Below are 23,222 nucleotides of genomic sequence, written 5' to 3'. Positions count from 1 at the left end.
CAAATAACGGCGAACCGAGTAAAGATAAATCTTTTGCATAGATGTTTCCAAATTTCCTCAAAATGTCGACATATTTTTCGAGAGAAAGGGGCTCAAAATTTTTCAAAAAAAATTTGGGAACCACTGAATTTTATGGAAATATGGGTCAAAAATAAATCATAGTAGACTTTTTTCGTTATTTAATTCAAAATTAAGTCATTTTGACAAGAACATCAATCTTAACCTCAATTCAAATCAAATATCTTTCACCCAATTGGAGGAAACCGACTATACGATGTCTTTGATCTATGGCGAACATTCAGAGCTAGCACGGCAAATCTACGATGAAAAGTTGCTTAAAAGGATATTTCGCAACACACGAACCTTTGTAAACGTTGCACAGCGTCTTCGTGATTTCGGGCGTCTCGAAATGAATAAGCATGATCTTGGCTGCTAACAAGAAGATCGCATTTTGTTTGTAACATGTGGCTTGGGATTGTTGGAAATCACCTCGTAGATCCCAATGTTTTACCTCCACCTCTTTACATTCAAAGCGCCACTCAGGAAATTCGTGAAAACAGAGGCATTCTAAATCGAGTTCGGCTTTCTTGGACACGTCGTATTGAAGCTAGCATTGTAAACGATGCAACGATGGCAGGCATTTTGACCAACTTCTTTCATGTTTCATTTTATACTTTTACCCACAATTACAGTCATTTCACTTTGTTGTTTAAGCCTTTGTTGTTTTCTGAACAAGTTGTAGGCACTATTTTATAATCATCACTTTACAAATTTTATTACAAATTGACGATGAAAGCCAGAAAACGTAAATGATAAAAGTCAAACATAACCTCGAATGACATAAAAACTTGACATTTTTTGTTGGCCGTACGTTAAAACTGCCCGCCCAATTTGAAATATTTCAGCGTTTCCCAAACAAAGTAATTCCTTTGATTTTCTTGTAAACCATTAACATTTGTATAAGGTAATTTGGGTAATTTTGTCTTCTTTTAACACGTACTACCTCAAGTTAAAATATCTGCACAGTGCACAACCTTCAAAATTATACTGTATATGGACAAGTGTCCTTTCAGATAATCTTATTTTTCCGGTTCTTTTCAGTCTATGCTGATTTTATTTATGAATACATACGAGTAATTTATATGAACACACAGTATCCTTTTTACATTTAATCATGCGAATTCTAGGTAAAATAATCATTATCGATAAGGATCCATTTAATAACGTTACGTGTTGAAAGAACTACTTATTGATAACCCTTATCTACTTATCGATAAAGAATTATTTTCCATAGAAATGTGCTATAAATACTCAAATCGCGGTAATTTATTTTAGTATAGTCTGTGTTAAGTTTCACTGTGAAGGTAAGTTTTAACAAATTTGGATAAATTAACCCAATTCATCATTTTTAAATACTAGTATTTTGAACCAAGATGAAGCATTAAATTAAATCGTATCTGCATATTTATTGTTTATTTTCCCAGACAATCTATCTAAGCTCATTCTCATTAAGTATTTAATTACATTTTGAATAATACATAATTGATTTATGTTGGTTACCTGTTATTATGAGATTTTTCAATTAAACCATTAAATATTAAAGCTATTAATCGGGTGTTCATTTAAATTTATCGTCAACGAGTCGATTATGAACGCACCACTCGTTCGTCTGCAGAGTAAAAACACAAACAATGCAAAAAGTGAGGTTAGATTTAAACAACTGATCCGTAATCCGTGGTGCGTTCGCAATCGACTCTTCAACGCCTACTTTGAGGATAAATTTAAGTGAACACCCGATATCATGTTCTTACCTAATAATTATCAATAAATTTTTAACATAAAAAGATCATACTAGTTGATACAATAAGATCCTCAGTCTTAAATTTGTATTGCAGTTGGAATGCTACGAAGTGATAAAAATGAATCGAACTGACGTTACATCACCCGACAATGATAGCGGGGAAACTAAGGATGTGGATCTAATAGAGACTGATTTGGAAGTATTATCCAAACTATTTTCTGATGAACCTTACACGAAAGAAGATTTGGAGAAGTGTGCTAAATCTATTTTTTCAAAATATGATTTCAAATATGACCGACAGTTCAAAGTTGTAGAAGAAATTGAAGAATTTAGAAAGCCTGAATCTAAAGAACCAACATTTTTTCTATACAACAAATCGAAAAATTGTTGGGTGCTGATTTGTTTAATTCCGGAAAAAGGTGGATGGAAGATCTTGTATAAAGATTCCTGTGGTGCACCCATACCCGAAGGCTTGAGAACTAAACTTAAAGAAACAATTGCTGGAGTGAAGATTATAGAAAACAATTCTAAAGACCAAGATGAGGACAAAACTCAATATTATGGACCACTCTGTATAAGAAATTTGAAAATTGTATTAGATTTGTGTAAAAGGGATGCTAAAAGTCTTGTCGATAAGTTTCCAAAAATTGAATTTTGCAAAGAAGTAAAATTAAATGATGTGAAACTGAAGAACGTTGTGAAATTATCAGAAGAATTATCAGAAAATGAAAATTTTATAATATGTCTAAGAATATTTATTAACAAGTTACCACTGAATTTGGGTAGCGACTACAAGAAAGTGTTGGAAGAAGAAATCCATAAAGATGAAAAGGACGTAAACCATGACAGAATACAGAAAGCTAGAGAGAAATATTTAGAAGAGATTAAAAAGACAAAATTTGATGAAGTTTATAAAATAGGTAAAATAGATTCAAACAATAAACTAGCCATTGAAAAGAAATTTCCAGAAGAGATGAAAAAATTAGAAAATATTTTTAAATTTTTCGATAAACTTGAAGTAGATGAACATCTTTATAATGCTTTAGAAATTGTAAGTAAGCATCTTACTGTCGACGGTGACAAAATGAAGGCTTTATATGAAGCCAAACGAAAAGAAAAAGATTCATCCGAAAAGATTACGCTGACTCCTGATGATATAAACGACCTCGCGAAGGAGCTTTCTCCAATAAACGACACCCCACCAGAAGATTTTATTCCATTGGAACAGATATTGTCCCAAGTTGCTCTAGGAATGGACCAAGAAGATTCGTCAAATCCGAAAGTACATGAAAATGATATGAAAAAACTAGAAGAAAAGTATCATCAGGTGAAGAAAAGCTACGAAAACTGGAAGAATCACGATGTGGTTGCTGTTAATAAATGGGCTCAAGAAATGAAAGGAAAATTAGAAAATACCGATGAGGTCATTTGCAACACAATTGCGTTAATGGACCGAGTTTGGAATTTATTAGAAGGTTTTCGTCTTCGCAACACCCAAATCTTGGCAGCACTGATTTTCTTCCATGATCAAAATAACCAAGGACGACTATGTCAGATTCAAACCGGTGAAGGCAAAACCATCATCGTTGCCTTGCTGGCAGTGATGAGAGCTCTTCAGGGTCATAAAGTTGACGTCATTACCAGCAATCCGCTCCTGGCAGCCGATGGTGTTAAGGAAACGAAAAAATTTTACTCCGTATTTGGTCTCACGGTTTCTACAAATAACGTCGGTGAAGCAAGTAGTGATCAGAGCAAAATTGGTTACACTGCTGACATTCTCTACGGCACCATCAGTAACTTTCAGTTCGACTACCTAAAAGACACTTTTGAAGGGTTCAACTTACGTAGTGATAGAGAATTTGGACAAGTAATCCTCGATGAAGTTGACAGCATGCTTGTGGATAATGGTGGACATATTGCAAAACTGGCCTCGCCTTATCCAGGTATGGAAAGTTTGCGATACATTTACATCAAAATATGGGAAGAGTTGCAAAAAGCTGAGAACAGTCTTGCAGAAGAAGTCGAAGCCAAAATTAAATTGATTTTGAAGTCACATCCCGATGAAGAGGAAGCAATGAAAGAATATGAAAAATATCTTGAAGAAATTATTCCAGATGAGAGAAACATTATTAAACATAAAATAATGGACAGCAATCCCACCAATATACCTTTAATTCCGCCCCATCTGAAGAACTACGTAAATACAAAATTGAAAATTTGGATCAAGAATGCTCTCCATGCCAAGTATAATTGTCACGAACATCAACAGTATCGGATTATAATAAACGATGTTGGTGAAAGAGTTGTCGCTCCTGTTGACTATTTAAATACAGGGGTGACTTTACAAAACACGATTTGGTCAAACGGTCTCCATCAGTTCGTCCAACTGAAACATAATCTTTATTTGACTTTTGAAAGCTTGACCAGTAGTTTCATATCCAACATTGGCTACATCAAGAACTATGAGGATAAACATATTTTTGGACTTACTGGAACCTTGGGTTCTAGAGCTGAACAAGAATTACTATCAAATATTTATAATATCGATTACGCCAAATTACCAACTTACAAACCGAAGCAATTCAAAGAAATTCCAGGAGTGATAGCTGAAGACGATTCATGGCACATCCAGTTGATTTTAGAAACCATCCAGAAAGTCGACGTAGGAAGAGCTGTTTTGGTAATTTGCGAAACAGAAGAAGATCTCCTCATTATTGAAAATGACTTGAAAATCATACAAGATGATAGCTTCAGAGTCAGATTGTATGCCAATGAAGGCGATGCCAAGGAAACTCGAGAAAAAGTGAAAATTGGTGACATCATTCTTGCTACAAACATTGCAGGTCGTGGTACAAACTTCAAAACAGAAAAAGATTTGGAAGCCAATGGAGGATTACATGTCTGCGTCGGTTTTCTTCCATGCAACTTACGAGTTGAAGGACAAGCATTTGGGAGAACTTCGAGGCAAGGTAACAATGGTACTGCGCAACTGGTCATTCGTCAGAGTGAAGTCGACGAATTAGAAATAGAGAAGGACAACACAAATTTCACTAACATTAAGCAGAAGCGAGACAGTCATGAAGCGAAGAGATTGGAAGAGATAAAGAATTCTTTAGTGAAGGAGCTAAACTTCAAGGATAAACTCTTCGGCATTTTTTCTAGTTTTTACTTAAATTTTAAACGATCGAGAAACACTAGAAAGTACATGTTTCTTCTTGAAGACCTGAAAGAATTTTGGGCATTTTGGCTGGAAAGGAAGGACTTTTGTGCTGATAATATTACTAAAAGTCCAGAAGAAGAATTTGAAAATTTCATAACAGAAGCTCAACCGATTATTGGACAAAACGGAAAAATTACCCAAAATCCATTTTATTGTATTTCTCTGGCCGATTACTACTTGGAGACAGATGCCAGAGGTGAAGCTCGAGATGAATTACAACGAGCCATTAAGATGACTGAAAATCAAGATTTCAAGTTATTAGCTGGTGCCCATTTGAAACTTTTTGAAATAGCTATGGCTGACGGAGAGCAAATTAAAAAGAGAGCTATTAAAGCACTGGAGAAATTATTTTTTATTCCAGTAAATAACAACGACAATGATGATTATAGGCAAATTTCTCAGCAACAGTTGAAACAAGCTAAGATGGCTGTTCAAAATGAAATCGATTACATTACAAAATACCTAGTCTTGGACAATACTCCTTCAGAATTGGAACTCATAATAATACCTAGTGTTGAAGAAAATCTTTTGCTCAAGCATATCTATTCGCGAATGAATTGTTTAACTTTACACAGAGATAATATCGAGGATTTGATAATTACGATAGATAAAATTGATGATGGTGTAGATATTAATGGAAAAGTTTCAACAAATTTAGAAAATTTGACAACAGACCAAGACACTGATTTCAAAGCTCTTATCACAAATTTTGAGTTAAACGAGCTTCAGTCGATTGGAGTTGATGCTCTTTATTCTCTAAAAGAAATTCACGATGTCCCCAGTACTGTTATTCATACAGCTCAAGCTGAGATTGCAGCGGGAATTTCTGCTCTGACAGTAGGACTTTGTTTTCTTCCTGCATTTCCAGTAATGAGTGAATTAGCTGGAACATTAATTTCAGATGGGATAATGGACATCGTGATGGAGCTGCTGTCTCAAGGAAACGAAGACTTCAACTCCCAAGAGTATTGGAAGAACAAGCAAAAGTTTTATGGATTAACCTTGCTCACTTTTGGTATTAGTGCGGTCACACAGTGTGTGACCATACTAACAAAAGCAGTGGCATTCTGTCGAAAAATGTCGTCATTTTTACGCCAAAGCACTAAAATGCGAAAACTGTGTGAGGCGTTTGCTAAAATTGTGGACAAGTTAGAAAAATATTTAGTGAAACTTTTAGAAGCTGCACAAGTTACTCGCAATTTAAATCGTTCACAAATTGTTAAAGATTTTGTGAAAAAATCCACCTTGAGAACAGTAAAATCTATAGCAAAAAGTATTATCAATGAAATAATAGTCAAGAAGATTATGACCGACACTGTAGATCGACTAATCAGTAAAATAGTCGATCAATTGATCACTTCATTAAAGAATTCTATAAAAGGACGCACCACACTGTTGGAGAAGCTTCGTACAACAGATACTTCCATTGTGTACGCAAAAGTTGACGAAATTTTGGAAATGAACACCATTTTAAAATACATTGACAAGATAATGCCCAAAGTACTCGGCCTATTGAAAAAAAAACTCGGCAACACAGCTGTTACTATTTTAACTTTGAGCACTAAGGAAGCTATTAATGTGGAAGAACTGCATCGCTACAACAAGAAATTCGCTTCAGATCTCGACGATGCCTTGAAAGGTGGCAAATGTGACAATAATGTTGATGATGTTGTTGACGAAATTTGCACAAAAGTGGATGAACAAATGTCTACTTTATTGCTCCAAATCTTCCAGGATTGCGTTGATGGTGCTAAAGACGTGGCAAAGGGTTTCATTAAGTCAAATGGTAGCAAAGAAGATTCTTACGTTGTCTTGAAACTAGGACCAGATGCATCTCAAAAGGAGATAAAACAATCATACATGAAGTTGACTCTAGAAGCAAATTCCGATGATGATAAAAAGCAGATAAAAGCCGCTTATGAAGTTGTGATTCGGGACAGTTCAAATAAAAATTTAACGTAATCCAAAGGTTATTTTAACGATTAATTAATGAATTTTAAGTATTATTATTAAAATTTAATTTAATATGTATTATTTTATATATTATTTATTTTTCCACAATGTACGAATTAACATGTCATTTGTATAAGATAATTTGTTTCTATGCACACGCTGTAATTAAATAATATGTAATTAAAACATTATTATTCCTGGTAGGATGTTCGTTTCGTTTCTGACATTGTTCTAGTTATGTCTTCAGCAACAGGGAGTTACTGCTGATAGTTGAAGAAGATAACAAACGTAAGTCGTAAATAGATGATCTGCCCTCATAAATTAACTTTAAAATGATATTAGTGGGTTAAAATGTAAAATGTAATATTAAAAACGATTCGTTTACACTGTAATACACTTTCAAAGAATATGCAAAATAAATGTAACAGACACTGAAAAGTTTATCTGCTCTTATTAAACTGTTGCTATAAATCATTAGGCTGTTTCAATACCGGAAGTAAAAAAATGTTGTCATGCCAGGTCACAATATATAAGCTCTTTTGACAGAATCAGTAAAAGAAAACATTACCAGGGCGTGCATTTATAAATTTTTGCAAAATACATATTTTAGAAAATATCGGATGTACCTTTCTTTTAACTTCTTACGGTATTTTAATTCCGAAAGAATCAAGGAATTGCTTTAATACAGCGCAAATAAACAGTTAGAAGCATATTTTATATACATGTAATAGTATTTTTTGTAATATCTAGTTGTTAAAGGTGGCTTTCCGGACTGTTTGTCACCATGTAAACAACCTCATAAGAAAAATAAATTCCCTATCTGGTAATTTTTTAACAAAAATGATTATTTTTGCTTTAAATAAATTGTTGGCCGAAAAAGTTTTGTGTACACCGTTAGAAAATGTTTTGCAAGTGCTCCCACTTGTGGGCCTCGGTTGGCGCCTCTGCCCCACAAACCGTGCTTGCACTTGCAAAATGGCATTTTCTAGCCTTATGATACAAATAACTAATATTATACACCAAGGCAGAGAAGTTCACGATTATAGCCAGAGCGCCAAGATTAGATGAAGGCGCGAAGGCTATAAAGGACTTCTCTACCGTGGTGTATACGTATACAATATTTTTCACTACTAGATACGTTAAAACCCTTTTTGCCAATAATTATTAATAAAACACATGAAAATTATATTTCGAAAAAATGGTACATAACAATTTTGTTGTTTTTGACGAGATCTGTCACAGGTTAAAATTAATGTACTTATTTCTGACACACGTTGTATATTATATACCAAAAAAATATTTATGTTTCTATTTAATACATGTTTTACTTAATTATTAACTACATATAACTTAAATTTCAGAAAGTCTTAATGCACGTCGAATTAGGTAAAATTGCAGTGTTTTAATTATAAACTATTTTGATGTGTTAATAAAAATGATTAGGTTAACTAACTATCCTATTACAGATATTGTATTATCTTTCTTGTCAGTATTGACATCACCATATTCTACGTCATTATCGACCACAGTTGTTTTAGTAATTTCAGAATTTAAAATTTCGATATCAATATCTTCTATAACTTTTTTAATCTCATTAATTTTCTGAGCGGTAGTCTTGGAATACCTTTCAAATTTGCCACGATCTTTCTTCATGCCTTCATCAAACTTCTTTTTTGCCTCCTTATACTTATTTAAAGCATCTTTGTATTTATCTTGTGCAGCGACAAAATCATTCTGAACATCTGACTTTCTGGCTTTGGTCAACATTTCAAACGCCTTCTTTTCTACATCTTTAGCCGTGTTGAAGATTTTGTTTGCTGAGATTTTCGATTGGACGAGTTCAATACTGCGTTGTTGCTCATCGGTGTGTCTTAACTGTTGAGCTTTCTGAAACATGGCCAGACTTTCTTCAAACATTTTTTCTGCCTTCGTCAGTTCATTTATTTTAATTTCCAAATTGAGTGCATCTTGCAGCAATGCTTGTCCTTGAAGATTGTAATTTTCAGCTTTTGTATTCTTGATGCCTTGAATGGTTTTGGTGTCATGAGCTAAACGCAATGCTTCATCTAATTTCTTCAATGCTGCTTCAAATTGCTTGTTATTCATTGCTGCTTTTGCTTCTTTGTTCAGTTTTTCCGCTTGTTCATTTTCTATTTGTTCCGGTGTATTTTCGATTCTTATAACAAGTACATTGCTTCCGGAACGTTGGTAGTAAATGTTATGCGATCTTCTGCTGTGGTTAAAGTCGGCTTTGGCTTTATCAATAGAATATTTCTGATTTATTCTAAAAATATCTACAGATCCGTCTTGAAAATTTAGAGTCATGGTAAACGGACACCTTTTAGCATTGTTGTTTACTTCAGCTCTTCGCTCTTCTGAAGACATGGCACGGATAGAAACTCCATTAAAGTTGTTGTCTGGTCGCGAACCACCATCCCAATCGTAGCCGTCTACCCCGGACACTGAAGTTGTCAACCCCGTGATGGTGTTGTTGACTATACGCAGTCTTGTGTGTTTGCTAGGCATAATAATTAAGCTGAAAGTTGATAACAACATCTAAATTAGAGATTTATAATAAATATTTAAATATCGTTCGCGTTGTTTTACTATAATGGGAGGCCATGATTTATTTATTTAACGTTGGACACACTGTTTGATTTCCGTTACTAAATTGCCTGACATGCGGACCTATCAAAATAAACATAACATATGGTGAATTTCCCGCGATATCTGAGTAGGTATTCTTCTATTGCAAACTAGTAAAACTGACAACAATGTACAGTTGGTTGCAAATAAAACGGGAAACGAAAATTTCCCTAATGTAAATTTGGTTTTGTCCATTTGTCAATTAATTGTATACTTGACAATACCTAGCAAATAATTTTTAAAAATGTCCATGAATTTTGACGTTAATTCTAGCCTATCTCTCGTAAGAAGGGTTCACACTATGGAAACATTGTAAAAATGTGTCAATTTTATTCTGACAGTTCCCGTTTTTTTTGCAACCAACTGTACTAGACATTGACTCTATTTATAACCTTAAACTTAGAAAAACATAACCTAATTTAAAAGACAGCATTACTACCAAGTTAAATACAAAATTTCAATGACTTCCCATTATGTCAAAACAACATGAATGCTGTTTATATACCTATGTTAATATGTACTTACTTATATTTACCATAGAACTCTTAGAAGAGAAATGACTACAACTACATGTGTGCAAATAATATGTGTATTTATATACAAATCGATTATCAGTTTTAAGGATTAGATTTTGTTAAGTGTAATTTAGATATGATTATACGCAGTAGGCGTTGGTGACGTAGTTGAATGTGTCGCAAGCTTTATAACATGAGTGAGACTAGCATCGCCGATAAGCGGCGGTAGTGTAAATTTGTCTACTAGTTTGTCTAACGTTGCGAAGCTAGCGGCAAATTCCAAATTTGTGTGGGTTTTCAACGCCAACTGCGATGGTACAATCATTTATAATGACCCTGTATAACAATGGTACAATTGACAGAGATAAGTAAATTATTAGAAATGCAGCCTGAGTCAGCTAAAGAGGTCAGTCGTATAAAACAGAAACTAAAGAATAATTGGAAATTTTTTGTGGTAAATTTAATGTGTGGTACACTCTCATTGTACGCACATTTTTTTAGGATTCTATGGTAACCCTGTTAAGAGATAGTAATTAAAACAAGATGTCAAAATAGTAATCTATTTTTAGAGCACGAGGAGCACAGCCACGAGTGCTATAAAGCAAACAAGTGCTACAAAATGGCTTATAAAACGAGTATAATACAATATTTTTTCTATTTTGCTCTAAAAAAGTTCAAAACATAATGCTAGGAAAATTATATTTGACAAATATAAGGGTTGGTAACGCTGGTAAATAGACGAACAATTGTAAGTGTCGTGAAGTGCAGTGATCACGTAGCAACAACTCCTTTTCGAAACCCGTTTGAGTGTTATAGGTGCAAAATAGAAAAAATAGTATATTGTGCAGATTTATAGATACCTTTTTATATTCAGTTAAAAAAAGATGTTCTTTTAATAACGCTAGTGCATTTGTTTTGGTGAAAATTAAACAAATTTGCTCAAAACTAACCTTAATTCTGAAGAATTATTTCACCAATGTTGCTCATTTATTCAAAACAAAAGACAACAGCATCACTACTTGACTCTGTTTTTAATAAAAACGACAACATTGCTAGAATAATTCTTAAGAATAAGGGATGGTTTTGAGCAAATCTGTTTAGTTTTCACCAAAACATTATTTTTAAAAAATCCTTCTTCAACAGGTACAAATTTGTACAAAAAAAATTTTTTGGCGTTTTGTTTTATTTAATTAATACATACCTCCTAACAGAGTTATCACAGAATCCTAAAAAAACGTGCATAGGTACAATGAGAGGGCACCACATATTAAATTTACCACAAAAAATGTTTAAATTATTATTCTTTAGTTTCTGTTTTATACGACTGAGCTGTTTTAGTTGACTCATGCTGTATAATAAAATTCAATTTCAGTAAACAATAATTAAATTCATCATGCAGCTTGCGGTTTGGAAATTTTGGAAAAAAAAGAAACATGTGAAGAAGAGTAAAATTAGTTGTTTAAGGCTTCAGTGTTGTATTTGGGGGTGTTTTGATTTGTTCTTTGTTTTCTTCCTCTTCTTCCTTCATGGGTCCTCGTGGACTGCGTGGCCTGAAAAAAAATTAAAGAAAGAGAGTTGGGTCTGGACCATAGGTTGGTGCGGTCCTGGGTTCGGGTTCCGTGGTCCTAGATCCGGTGAAGTTCCAGAAGGGGGTTGATAGTGGAAGAGGGAGATCGAAATCCGAACCGTTCCTGGGGATGACGTTGTTTGACTCCCGAACGTGTTTGAGTTTGCGGGATAGGATATTTTCGAGGATATTTCCCGGGATGCTCAACAAAAATATGGATCGAGGCCGTTTGCCGGACTTGGGGATTTTAAAGCGCAACACAACTTTACTATACTCTACTTTACTATATTCTTTGAAGAATAGATGTAGTTAAAAATCGATTGTCTTCCTTTTCTATATTATTGCGTTATCGTTCTCTCATATTACTTGGTGTCAAGTATCTATGAGTACTATCTCTATACGAGTATCTCTACGTTATGCGGAAAACTTCAAATATCATTAAGTTATCTTGACAAGTGGTAATATGTTTTCTATACGGATTACTTATTGTTTGTTAAGCTTTAAATTATTAAGTGGTTTAAAATAATCATTCTGTTTATTTATTTATTTTTTGAGAATTGCAGCAATTATACTTTATTTATATATTTATCAGTGACTAAACGCTGCAACATTTTTGGATTAAGACGGAATAAAATATTTTTATTCTAATTGTTTATTACTTATTATTACAATCTGGGTTATTCCGTAAAATATAAGTCAAATTACGGTCAAATTTTAAAAAGCGTAAGGTATATCGAAATTATGAATAAAACTCAAAATGAATCTATTCTTGTATACTCGTACAAGAAATTTGAAACATTGTCAAGTGCTGTTTTTTCGATTTTTAATTTTCATTCGCAAATCATGAAAACAGGAAATGGATAATTTGATAGACAGTTATCAAATCTATAAACTAATTAATGGTTAAACAAATTTTTATGTTTTCTATTTGTTAATCTGGTTCATGCTTTTAAAAGATTAACTTTATATAAAGCGGTTCCTCCTTAGAAAAATCAAGGATAAGAATCTATTTTTACATTATTTTGTTCTTCTTACAATAAGAACTTATTACCCGCCAACTCTTTAAATTTTACATTTATGTCCTTATACATCATGTCATTCTTTTCACTGACGTTTAAATTTTTTCTCAAAAATGTCCATCTTTTTTAAGTGTTTTCGTTAATTTATTATCATAATTTCTCTGTTTTTTGTATATTATAAATCAATATCTATCCTTTAATTTATTATCCAACAAACAAACAAACAATTTATCATAGCAGCCACATGGCAATCAGTTCATAGGCTACCAGTTTTTAACGTTATACAATTTTTGGGTTTTGATGACGTTTTAAGAACTGTTACAGAAGGAGGTGTTGGATAAAACTATATATTACACTCGCGCCTTAACAGCAAATAATTCACTCAACTCGAGCAAGCACTCGTGGCTAAACATTTCTTTCGTGACTTATTTGCCTTATAAGACACTTGTATAATAAATAGCTATTAGTGTAGGTACTGTTACGATTTAAATTTCGCGGTAAATCGTAAAGGCTAGAAGGTTCGAGAACGTTCCAGAACGGGCTCTCGGACCCCGACTTCCGGTGCCGGTCGCGACAAATTTGCGAGAGGAGGGGAAAAGATATAAAGGTGGAACAGACGCCATTTTAGAGGTTCTTGACTAGTTCTCGTTAGAGGGTGACGACCGATCCGTGTGTGAGTGTTTGTGCTCAAAGGGGGAGTTTAGGGGGTGTTTTCTCAGTGCAACAGGTGCTGGCGAACCCGTGGAGGAAGACCGAAGCGGCTGGGAAATCGTTCAAGAGGAACTCCAACCGTACGTTGCGGCTGATTTAGGCTTCCTTCACAAGGGTCGTTGACCCTACGCGTCAGCGGATCAATTTCGCCACCCTGTTGGGCCGGCGTCATCCCCCAGGATCCCACCAGAGAGCAGGACCTCACACCGGACTGTCCCTTACCGAGGAACCCGAGTCCAGGAGCAACTCGTATCTGGCAAGGTCCTTCAGCGTTTTTTTCCCTTTCTGTCCGCCATTTTGGCATTTCTTTTACATAGTTCGCGCTATCAAACCTGAAGTGACCTCGCCAGAAACGACGCGCCAGCTGGCTCTCGGAGGTTTTTATCTTTATCACTTTTCATTATATATTTTTTTTTACACCGAGGCTAACTCTCACTTACTTTCGCTTATTCTTAGGAAGGGTCGAGGGGAGGAAGGACCCCGAAGACTTTCCGAGGATACGGACGGCGTGATAGACCAGCGGCGGAAGAGGGACTCGGAGGACCTTCCTCCAGCTCATTCTTCCCGGGACTCTCATTGGATTTCAAGCCTCAGGCCCGGTGTAAGGGATGTTTCATTTTTAAATTCATTAAATTGTTAAACCTTGAATATAGCCTGGTAGAACCGGCACTTTTTGTAAATTTTACTAGTTGTTAAGCGCCTTCAGCGTATCATTTCGGATCACTTCTGGACTTCATTTCCTTTCAGTTCACTTCTTAACATTACATTTGAATCTTTTGAATTGTTAATCTTGTGTTTAATTTTTTTGTCGTAAGAGTCAATGCTTTAACTTAGTTTTCAGCGTAACATTTTGAGTTATATCCTAGTATCTCCTTTATTAGACTACAGTGTATCGCCCGCAGTGTCATCTAGGTTGGCTTTATTTCATTAATTTGTCTCACTGTATATCTAAGAAACGAGGATTAAACTTAGTTATTAATATCATCTGTGTTTCTGTCCAACACCTGGTATAACACCGTGTTTGTAAATCATCATTTCTACTTTTCTACAGTCTTGCTCTCGAGACGTTAGTGTGTCTGTGTGCCGGACCTGCAGACCATCAGTCACGAAAAGCGTTATTTTAAATTATCCCCGGAGTAGTTGGGAAATTTACGTAAGTTTTCACCTGTTGTGGTAGAAAATAATAACGTAACAGTACATATTATACTCCTACTTTTTGAAATGCATTAAAAATCAAAGTTTAGCTAACAATATCGATGTAATAAGTTAATGGTTCACAGATATGTTTCCTTTAATTTACTAAACCTTCGAAAAAATAAACAGTTTTCAAAAGTGATTTGCAATTATTGCAGTAGCTCGGCTACGTTACGCTTCGCCTGGCCATGCAAATAAATTGCTCATAAAAAAACGTACCATACTTTTAATCTTAATAACCCAATCTACTATTATTTATTTAATAATCAAAATTTCCTTGACAGCGGAAAAAATGTTTATCTTGTTTTGAAAATTAATTGTTAACAACTTTATTGCACCTAGAGATAAGACCTATATTTTTAATTGAAATTGACTATAAATACTCAATTGAATCGTTCCACTTTAGTTCAGTTTGTTTTTAATTTCTCAATAAAGGTGAGTGACACTAGAATAGAATTTACAAAAATAAAAAATTATCTTTTCTGAATCTACATTTATTAATTATAAAATTTAATTGTTCATTTATTTGTATGTAGATATCTGTTATTCATACTTGTTTTATCAATATATGTTAAATATCTTATATATTTGAACAATAATTAATTTATCTTTTTAATGAAGTGCCAATTATAAAATTATTAATTTGATAATTGAATTGCAGTTCAAAACATCGAAGTACTGAAAATGAATCGAATAGATGTTAATCGATTCGACGATAAACTTACAGAAGCTTATCCACCTGAGGTAGACATAATTGAAACCGACTTGAAAGTTTTAACTAAACTATTTTCTGATAAACCTTACGAGAAAGAAGATTTGGAGAAGTGTGTTAAAGATATGTTTATAAAATGTGATTTCAAGTATGAACAACAGTTTAGATTTATAGAAGATGATAAAGAATTTCGAAAGGCTCAATCTAAACAACCGATATTTTGTATATACAACAAACCGAAAAATTGTTGGGTGCTAATTTGTTTCATTCCGGAAAAAAATGGATGGAAGATTTTGTATAAAGATTCCTGTGGTGCCTCCGTACCCGAAGATTTGAAAAATAAATATAAAAATGCAATTGGTGGAATGAAGATTATAGAAAACAATTCTAAAGACCAAGATGAATACAAAACTCAATGTTATGGACCACTCTGTTTGCGAAATTTGAAAATTGTATTAGATTTGTATAAAAAGGATGCTAAAAGTCTTGTAAATGATTTTACAAAAATTCAATTTTTCAAAGAAGATAAATTGGATGATGCTAAACTGAAGAATATGATTATATTATTAAAAGAATTATCAGGAAATAAAGAGTTTATAACATGTCTAAGAATATTTATTAACAAGTTACCGCTGAATGTGGGCAGCGACTATAAGAAAGTGTTGGAAGAAGAACTCCAAAAGGATGAAAAGGACGTAAACCATGATAGAATTAAGAAAGCAAGAGCAACGTATTTAGAAGACATTAAAAACACAAAATTAAAGAATGTTTATAGAATAGATGAGGGGCCAGATTCAGACCGTAAATTAGCCATTGAAAAGAAATTTCCAGAGCAGATGAAAAAGTTAGAAAATATTTTTAAATTTTTCGATAATCGTGAAGTTGACGAACATCTTTATAATGTTCTAAAAGTTGTAAGTGATCGTCTTACTGTCGACGGTGACAAAATGAAAGCTTTATATGAAGGCAAACGAAAAGAAAAAGATTCAGCCGAAAAAATTACGCTGACTCCTGATGACATAAAGGAGATCGCGAAGGAGCTTTCTCCAATAAACGACACCCCATCAGAAGATTTTATTCCATTGGAAAAGTTATTGCCCCAAGTTGCTTTAGGAATGGACCAGGAAGATTCGTCAAACCCTAAAGTACATGAAAATGATATGAAAAGACTAGAAGAAAATTATTATCAGGTGAAGAAAAACTATGAAATCTGGAAAAATCATGATGTCTTCGCTATCAATAAAATGGCCCAACAAATTAAAGGAAAATTAAAAAATTCCGCTAACGTCATTTGCAACACAATTGCGTTAATGGACCGAGTTTGGAATTTATTAGAAGGTTTTCGTCTTCGCAACACCCAAATCTTGGCAGCACTGATATTTTTCCACAATCAAAATAATCAGGGACGGCTATGTCAGATTCAAACCGGTGAAGGCAAAACCATTATCGTTGCCTTGCTGGCAGTGATAAGAGCTCTTCAAGGTCATAAAGTTGACGTCATTACCAGCAATCCGCTCCTGGCAGCCGATGGTGTTAAGGAAACGAAAAAATTCTACTCCGTATTTGGTCTCACGGTTTCTACAAATAATGTCGGTGAAGAGAGTGGTGATCAGGATAAAATTGGCTACACTGCTGACATCCTCTACGGCACCATCAGTAACTTTCAACTTACGCAGTGATAGAGAATTTGGACAAGTAATCCTCGATGAAGTTGACAGCATGCTTGTGGATAATGGTGGACATATTGCTAAACTGGCCTCGCCTTATCCAGGTATGGAAAGTTTGCGATACATTTACATCAAAATTTGGGAAGAGTTGCAAAAAGCTGAGAACAGTCTTGCAGAAGAAGTCGAAGCCAAAATTAAATTAATTTTGAAGTCACATCCTAATGAAGACGAAGCGACAAAAGTATATGAAAAATATCTTGAAGAAATTATTGAAGTTGAAAGAAAGATTATTAAAGATAAGATAAGGGACAGCAATCCTACTAATATACCTTTAATTCCGCTCCATCTGAAGGACTACGTCAATAGAAAATTGGAGATTTGGGTCAAGAATGCTCTCCATGCCAAGTATAATTGTCACGAACATCAACAGTATCGGATTATAACCAATGATGTTGGTGAAAGAGTTGTCGCTCCTGTTGACTATTTAAATACAGGGGTGACTTTAAAAAACACGATTTGGTCAAACGGTCTCCACCAGTTCATCCAACTGAAACACAATCTTTATTTGACTTTTGAAAGCTTGACCAGCAGTTTCATATCCAACATTGGCTACATCAAGAACTATGAGGATAAAAATATTTTTGGACTTACTGGAACCCTGGGTTCTAGAGCTGAACAAGAATTACTGTCAAACATTTATAAAATCGATTACGCCAAATTACCAACTTACAAACCAAAGCAATTCAAAGAAGTTCCAGGTGTGATAGCTGAAGATAATTCATGGCACATCCAGCTGATTTTAGAAACTATAACGAAAGTCGACCAAGGAAGAGCTGTTTTGGTAATTTGTGAGACAGAAGAAGATCTCCTGATCATTGAAAATGATTTGAAAACCATACAAGATGATAGCTTCAGAGTCAGATTGTATGCTAATGAAGGCGATGCCAAGGAAACTCGAGAAAAAGTGAAAATTGGTGACATCATTCTTGCTACAAACATTGCAGGTCGTGGTACAAACTTCAAAACAGAAAAAGATTTGGAAGCTAATGGAGGGTTACATGTCTGCGTCGGTTTTCTTCCATGCAATTTGCGAGTTGAAGGACAAGCTTTTGGGAGAACTTCGCGGCAAGGTAACAATGGTACTGCCCAACTGTTCATTCGTCAGAGTGAGGTCGACGAACTAGAAATAGAGAAGGACAACACAAATTTCACTAACATTAAGCAGAAGCGAGACAGTCATGAAGGGGAGAGATTGGAAGAGATCAAGAATTCTTTAGTCAAGGAGCTAAACTTCAAGGATAAACTCTTTGGCATTTTTTCTAGTTTTTACCTAGATTTTAAACGATCGAGAAACACCAGAGAGTACATGTATCTTCTTGAAGACCTGAAAGAATTTTGGGCTTTTTGGCTGGACAAGAAAGACTTTTGTGGAGACAAAATTACTAAAAGTCCAGAAGAAGAATTTGACAATTTCATAATAGAAGCTCAACCGATTATTGGACAAAACGGAAAAATTACTCAAAATCCATTTTATTGTATTTCGTTGGCCGATTACTTCTTGGAGATAGATGCCAAAGATAAAGCCCAGACTGAATTGAACCGTGCTATCGAAATGACTGGGAATCAAGATTTCAAGTTATTAACTGGTGCCCATTTGAAACTTTTTGAAATAGCAATTGCCAAGGGGGACCAATGTAAGCAAAGAGCATTTAAAGCACTGAAAGAAATATTTGGTTTCGAATATAAGGTCAATGGCAATTATAAACAAGAAGCTCTAGATCAGTTGGAACAAGCGAAAATAGCTGTTGAACATGAAATCAACTACATTAACAAATATTTAGTGTTGAGTGAAGATACTCAGTCAGATTTCAAAACCATAATAATAACTGGTGAGGAAGAAAATCTTTTACTCAAGCATATCTACTCGCGATTAAATTGTTTGGTATTACATAGAGATAATATTAACGAATTGATGGAGAATATTAAAAACAATTCAGAAGGTGTAGATATTAACGGAAAAACTTCGACAAATTTGGAAAATTTGAATAAAATTAATATAGACACCGATATTAATGCTCTGATTACAAATTTCGAGGTAAGTGAGCTTCAGTCGATTGGAGTCGACGCTCTTTACTCTCTAAGGAAAATTCAGGATGTCCCCAGTACTGTTATTCATACAGCTCAATCTCATATCAAACTGGGAATTGCTGCTCTAGCAGCGGGACTTTGTTTTCTACCTGCATTCCCACTCATGAGTGGAATAGCTGGAGCGCTAATTTCAGATGGCATAATGGACATCGTGATGGAGCTGCTGTCTAAAGGAAATGAAGATTTTTATTCTAAAGACTATTGGAAGAGCAAGTTTACATTTTATGCAACAACCTTGTTTACTTGTGGTATTGGTGCGGCTGCACAGTCTGTCAGAATATTAACCAGAGCATTAAAATATTGTCGAGAGATGTCGTCATTTTTACGCAGAAGCGTTCGTCTGCAGAAGGCTTGTAGGATGTTAGCTTCCATTGTCGACAAGTTGGAAAAGTATTTGGAGAAACTTTTAAAAATTGCGCTGTTAAAGAATTTGTCGAAGTGTACTCGGTTGGAGTTGTTAAAAGATTTTGTAAAGAAATCCACTTCAGATATAGGAAAATCCATAGCCAAAAATATTAGCAATGAGAAAATAGTAAAGAAGATTATGAACGACACTGTAGATAGGATAATCAGTGAAATAGTGGATCAATTGGTCACTTCATTAAAGAATTCAATAAGAGAACGCCCTACACTGGTAGAGAAGCTTCGTACAACAGATACTTCCATTGTGTATGCGAAAGTTGACGAAATTTTGAAAATGAATACCATTTTAAAAGTCATCGATAAGATAATTCCCAAAGTACTCAGTCCATTGAAAAATAAATTCGGTAACACAATTGTTACTATTGTAAGCTTGGGCAGTAAAGAAGTTTTTAATTTGCACGAACTTCATCGCTACAACAAGAAATTCGCTTCAGATCTTGACGATGCCTTGAAAGGAGGTAAATGTCACAATAAAGTAGATGAAGTTATTGACGAAATTTGCACAAAACTGGATGATCAAATGTCTACTTTATTTACCCATATCTTCCGGGATTGCGTTGATGGTGTTAAAGATGTGGGTAAAGGTTTCATTAAGTCAAATGGTAGCAAGGAAGATTCTTATGCTGTCTTGAAGTTACAACCGGATGCAACTCCATCCGAAGTAAAACAAACATACATAAAGATGAGTCTAGAAGCAATTTCCGATGATGATAAAAAGCATATAAAGAATGCGTATGAAGTTGCCAAACGAACATTAAATGGAGTCCAAAAGTTATTTTAACATATTAATGTGAAATGCCATCGTCTATAAACAATTGTTGTTGTTGTGCATTGGTTAAATTTTAACAAATTAGTTGTATTTTAATTATAACATAAATTCAGTTTATTTTATAAATTATGTCCTCCAACACGTACCTACACATTAACATTTGTACGAGTTAATTTGTTTTTGTTGTAATTAAAAAAATATGTAATTTAAACAATGATTAGTCTTGTAATAATGTCGGTTTAATTTCTGAGAGTGTTTTGGTTATAAATAATCCTTGACTATAACCGACTCAATTGATCTTTGTTTATAAAAGTTTGTTTACTCTCGCTTTAAGACATTTCAAATTTGCCATGATCTCTCTTAATTCCTTCATCAAATTTCTCTGTTGGCTCCTTATACTTATTTAAAGAATTTTTGTATTTGTTTTGTGCAGGGACAAAATATTTCTGAACATCTGACTCTCTGGCTTTCTTTAACATTTCAAGGACCTCCTTTTCTACATCGTCACCGGCGTTGCTGATTTTGCTGCAATTTTCAATTGGACCAGTTCCATATAGCGTCGTTTGATCGTAAATTCTAGTACCCGTCCATGTCTCCGTGCGTACATTAAAAGCGAAAGAAGATAAACACTTAGATAGTCAAGCAAAAACCAATTCTTTATTCGTAGTAAGTGAGAGTGACATTGATGTTACGTACCACACTTGATCAAGGGCACTAACCTTTAAATTAAATTCGAGCCCCAGAAGTTTGATTTCTCATCAACATGTCAGAATTGTATCGAATTGCCTCGGTGTCAACTGGAGTCTCATACACAATCTGTTTTAAATGGCCCTATAAAAAAGTCACAAGGGTTTAAGTCCGCTGAACGAGCTGGCGATAAAACTGGTCAATTACGACCCATTGAAAAAGTCATTGACAAAATGCAATTCGACGTGGTGGATTCTCTGATTTTAAGTGTTGGATGCGCTGAAGATGATAAGGATGTAATCCCTATTCGTGCAGCGTTCTTCAAATTGTAAAACTGGAAACGTCAATTCCTAATGCAAGTCGTCGGCAACTAACATTCAGTTCTTCCTCAACAGGACAGGACTAAAAGTACCACACTTATGAAATGTCATGCAAATGTCAATTCTATCCCACCCACACAGTTGCCCATAAATTTTCGTACATAGTTGCCATACTTATCCACAATCATTTTGAATCACCCAATATCAAAATACATTGCCCTACAATGTAATAACCAAATTAAGTTAGCTGGAAAAACAAATGACAAATAATAACAGATGGGATTGAGCAGAGCGCAGTTTTAGCATAGACGATAGTAGGTAGCGTTTTTTTTTTTACTTTTTTTTGTATTTTTGGTATGTACTATTGCGGGCAAAAAAAGTGGGACATGAAATTTCTGTCAGTTTTGAAAAATTTGATGTATAATTCAAACTTTATTGTCATTTTTTTTTTGACACTATTCCAGCTGACAATTTAAAAATTTATTTTATACTCCTATTTTCCATTTCCAAATGCTCTCTTCTTTTGATAAAGGTAGATTTTGATTGGAACTTTGCATTAAATAAATATTCACTACGTGCTTACTTTCAATCATTCCCTACAACCTACAATATTTTATGACAACGACAATCAATTCAAAGTAGGGTTAGAATCAGGTAAGGGTTATTTCACATTAAAAGTCTAGACAATGACGTTGATGTCCCACATTTTTTGTCCGCAATAGTACACAATAGTACAGTTGCGGCCACAGAACAGTTTACATCTACGTTTAACGAGCTGGCGTTTTTATTTACCTATTTAACAAATAGGTACAAGAATTACTTTTTGCAAATTAATATTTGGTGTAGGACACCCCTTGTCCTTATTCTGAAAACAACAATGTATCACAAGTAGACATTGTTGTTTTCAGAATAAAAATCTCTATCAGAATTACTAAAAAATAGTATATTATATCATTAAGAGTTGAAGTGAGTCTTTTTGTGGCTAGTCCAGAGATTGAAGGCCGAAACGCAGTTGAGGCCCACAACTGCAAGGCACAAAAAGACCTTCTACTCTGAATGATACATACTATTTTATCTTCAAGCGGATCAGAAAAAAAATCGAACATAAACTCACTTATTTATTTTTCTTTTCCTGCACTTGGTGAATTCATCGCATCACCAGCTCCGAGCAAACATAACTCTACGGACATAACCTACAATAATTTATAATTCTTTGTCTAGGGAACTCAGAAATTTTACCTTTGCAGCCAGATCATCGTGATTCATGAGAAGTTCCAGGTGTGATAGCTGAAGACGATTCATGGCATATTCAGCTGATATCAGAAGCCATCCACAAAGTCGACCAGGGAAGAGCTGTATTGGTCATTTGCCAGACAGAAGAAGATCTTCTCACAATTAAGAATGATTTGGAAATCATACAAGATGATAGCTTCAATGTCAGATTGTATGCCAAGGAAACTCGAGAAAAAGTCAAAATTGGTGACATAATTCTTGCTACAAATATTGCAGGACGTGGTACAAACTTCAAAACGGAAGAAGATTTGGAAGCCAATGGTGGTTTACATGTCTGCAATTTACGAGTTGAAGGACAAGCTTTTGGTAGAACTTCGCGACAAGGTAACAATGGAACCGCTCAAATGATCATTCGACAGAGTGAAGTCGACGAATTGGAGATAGAGAAGAGCAACACAAATTTCACTGACATTAAAGGAAAGCGAGACAGACAGTCATGAGGCGAAGAGATTCGAAGAGATCAAAAACACTTTAGTCAAGGAGCTAAACTTCAAGGATAAGCTAACTCTTCGGTATTTTTTCTAGTTTTTACGTAAATTTTAAACGATCGAAAAACACCAGAGAGTACGTGTATCTT

At 34.5% G+C, this 23,222-nt stretch overlaps 3 protein-coding genes across 3 annotated transcripts; 2 read left to right on the top strand and 1 right to left on the bottom strand.

The window, feature by feature from the left end:
* Positions 1-1,275: 1,275 nt before the first annotated feature.
* Positions 1,276-7,177, top strand: LOC138128259 (uncharacterized). Its single transcript, XM_069044446.1, has 2 exons — positions 1,276-1,364; positions 1,896-7,177. The coding sequence occupies exon 2, from the start codon at positions 1,920-1,922 to the stop codon at positions 6,981-6,983; it is 5,064 nt and encodes a 1,687-aa protein (XP_068900547.1). The 5' UTR covers positions 1,276-1,364; positions 1,896-1,919; the 3' UTR covers positions 6,984-7,177.
* A 968-nt stretch (positions 7,178-8,145) lies between these two features.
* On the bottom strand, positions 8,146-10,221 carry LOC138128260 (uncharacterized). Its single transcript, XM_069044447.1, has 2 exons — positions 10,146-10,221; positions 8,146-9,510 (listed from the first exon to the last, which is right to left on the bottom strand). The coding sequence occupies exon 2, from the start codon at positions 9,498-9,500 to the stop codon at positions 8,427-8,429; it is 1,074 nt and encodes a 357-aa protein (XP_068900548.1). The 5' UTR covers positions 9,501-9,510; positions 10,146-10,221; the 3' UTR covers positions 8,146-8,426.
* A 4,811-nt stretch (positions 10,222-15,032) lies between these two features.
* Positions 15,033-17,017, top strand: LOC138128286 (uncharacterized). Its single transcript, XM_069044481.1, has 2 exons — positions 15,033-15,061; positions 15,288-17,017. The coding sequence occupies exon 2, from the start codon at positions 15,311-15,313 to the stop codon at positions 17,015-17,017; it is 1,707 nt and encodes a 568-aa protein (XP_068900582.1). The 5' UTR covers positions 15,033-15,061; positions 15,288-15,310.
* The last annotated feature ends 6,205 nt before the right edge of the window (positions 17,018-23,222 follow it).

The sequence above is a fragment of the Tenebrio molitor genome, chromosome 4 (assembly GCF_963966145.1).
Source record: "Tenebrio molitor chromosome 4, icTenMoli1.1, whole genome shotgun sequence".
Taxonomy (NCBI): Eukaryota; Metazoa; Arthropoda; class Insecta; order Coleoptera; family Tenebrionidae; genus Tenebrio; species Tenebrio molitor.
Note: the sequence above shows the minus strand (reverse complement) of the source record. Positions and strands in the feature narration are given on the sequence as shown.